Source organism: Micromys minutus (assembly GCF_963924665.1).
Source record: "Micromys minutus genome assembly, chromosome: 16".
NCBI classification, from domain to species: Eukaryota; Metazoa; Chordata; class Mammalia; order Rodentia; family Muridae; genus Micromys; species Micromys minutus.
This window is the reverse complement of record NC_137985.1, coordinates 32,439,391-32,441,943: the sequence shown is the minus strand read 5'-3', so window position 1 is coordinate 32,441,943 and position 2,553 is coordinate 32,439,391. Positions and strand designations below refer to the sequence as shown.

At 32.8% G+C, this 2,553-nt stretch overlaps 1 protein-coding gene across 1 annotated transcript; it reads left to right on the top strand.

Moving 5' to 3' along the window:
- Positions 1–865: 865 nt before the first annotated feature.
- LOC308431185 (olfactory receptor 8C8-like) lies at positions 866–1,792 on the top strand (the record flags this gene model as incomplete). Its single annotated transcript, XM_080930551.1, has 1 exon — positions 866–1,792. The coding sequence occupies one exon, from the start codon at positions 866–868 to the stop codon at positions 1,790–1,792; it is 927 nt and encodes a 308-aa protein (XP_080786677.1).
- Positions 1,793–2,553: the final 761 nt, after the last annotated feature.

Here is a 2,553-nt window from a genome sequence, read left to right as displayed (position 1 = left end):
AAAGAGGAAAGCTCACAACTCTGTAAAGGGGACTAAGGATTCCTAGTGGGAAATCATAGTTGAGTAAACCTTTTGAATCTTAAAAAATCCCAAATTAGTTCTGTTGCACTGAAGGCAAGCACAAGATCACGAATTCTCCAGGCACACACCCAGCAGGGATATAATCATAAAGAAGAGAATAACTGTTTGTGATTCTAATAATTTTTCTCAGAAATCTTGTCCTTAAAAAAGGTATTCTCATTTGAGTGAGACAATGCTTTGGAGACATGTGAAAGATTGTTATTTTATTTTGTGTAGGTGAAAATATATTTGCTAAGGAACTCTCAAATAAAATTCCCCATGTACCTTTTCTAGGAGTTCATTAACAAATTTGAGGTGCTGTCTATATTTTTTTTATTATTGAATACTTGGCCATCTCAGTTCCATACTGAGAAAGACTGAAAGTCCCCAAATGAAAGAAGGGTCAAATGAACAAAGATATGCATAAAATCATCTGTGACTTGGCTATCTATCTTAAATCCTGAAGGTATTTAAATTATAAATACTGCCTAAAAATTTGTAGGTATTGCTTTTTTCAGTCTTAAATGGTATTACAGGAAAAAAAAGATATGAAATTAATATAACTAATTTGGGTGATTATTTGTATGCTTTCTGGACAGATATGCATACAGTTAGTATAAAGAGAAAATAGAGGTTACTGAGAAATTAAGTTGAGTTCCTAGTAAATTTTCTATGGCTTTGCATGTTTTCCCTCAATCTAAGCTTGCAAAACAGTAATTTGAACTTATCATTGTGAAGTCAAATATAAGTTGTTCGGTAGTGATACCTTCTGTTCTTACAGATGCTACACAAGAAGCAAATAATTATGGAAAATGACTCTTTTGTGTCTGAATTTATTCTTATGGGACTAACAGACCAACCTGAGCTCCATTTGCCCCTATTTGTTCTCTTTTTGATGAACTACACAGCCACTGTGATGGGAAATTTGAGCTTAATGAGTATTATTTTCTTGAATTCAAACCTTCACACCCCCATGTACTTTTTTATCTTCAATTTGTCCTTTATTGATTTTTTTTATTCATATGTCTTTACCCCCAAAATGCTGATGAGTTTCTTTTTAGAGAAGAATACCATCTCCTTCAGAGGCTGTATGACTCAGCTGTTTTTCTTCTGCTTTTTTGTGAACTCTGAGAGTTATGTGCTGACAGCTATGGCTTATGATCGTTACGTGGCCATTTGTAAGCCTTTACTATACAAGGCTATCATGGTACCTAAGATCTGTTGTCTCCTGATGTTTGTTTCATATTTGATAGGGTTTGCTAGTGCCATGATCCTCACAGGCTTAATGTTTAGGTTCAACTTTTGTGATAACAACATCATCGATCACTACATGTGTGACATCTTCCCTGTCCTTCGAATCTCCTGCAGTAACACCTATGTCAATGAGCTTGTGAGTACTGCTGTGGTGGGTGCAGGTATCACTACATGTAGCCTCCTTATTTTAATCTCTTATGCTATGATTCTTTTCAATATTCTTCGTATGTCATCAAGTAAGGGTTTGTCCAAAGCCTTGGGCACTTGTGGATCTCATATTATAACTGTTAGTTTCTTTTATGGGTCTGGAATTCTTGCTTATGTTACTCCATCATCTGCTGAGACTGTGGGTCAGGTAAAATTTTTCTCAGTGTTTTATACATTTCTGGTGCCCATGCTGAATCCTCTCATTTACAGTCTCCAGAACAAAGATGTCAAAGTTGCTGTGAAGAAAACCTTGAAGAGAATCACAGTTTAATTTAACCAGCACAGTCCTCAGTGGGATGCTATATTTTTTTATTACCTGTCTTTTATATTTTCTGTCTCTCTTTATATTTATACAAGGTCAAGATGATTCCTACTATATGATTTTATTTTTCTCATTATGAATAGTAAATATGTATGTGACGCTTTGGAAAGTTTGTTATGCTTACATTTTTGCTGGTCTTGTGCTATGTAATTTTATATACATATTCTTTACATTTTATTTCTAACTTTTGAAAACAATATTTATAACTATTCTGTTACTTGATGGTACTATGAACTAAATTTATATTACATAAAGAAAATGATGGGAAGAATTGTAGGCTTGGAATAGCTCTCCAAATTTTAGTTATTATTTAGTATCTTATGAGAATGAATTGTATTCTAGGCTTTTAGCATTAAAGCTGTGATGGACATTTATAGTTTGTCATAATGTTTTAATTTTATAGATATTAGATTATTTGTGGTCTATTTCTCTATCAAATATCTCAAATTTTTCAATTCTGATAATACATGCTAAAATCCAGGTTATTTTCTGTATTGCCTCAGACAGATACTGTGTTGTAAAAATTTAAACAAGACAGATGAGAATACTTCTGAAAAAGAAACCCCTATTAATGCTTCGGGATATAGTTGATAGATTTTCTTATTTGTGCTTTTAATTAAAAAAGGCTTATTCTAAAATAAATCTCTACTTATCTTAGAGAAGAAATAAATAGAAGAGATGTCTTCGTGAATAAATGCATATGCTCTTTC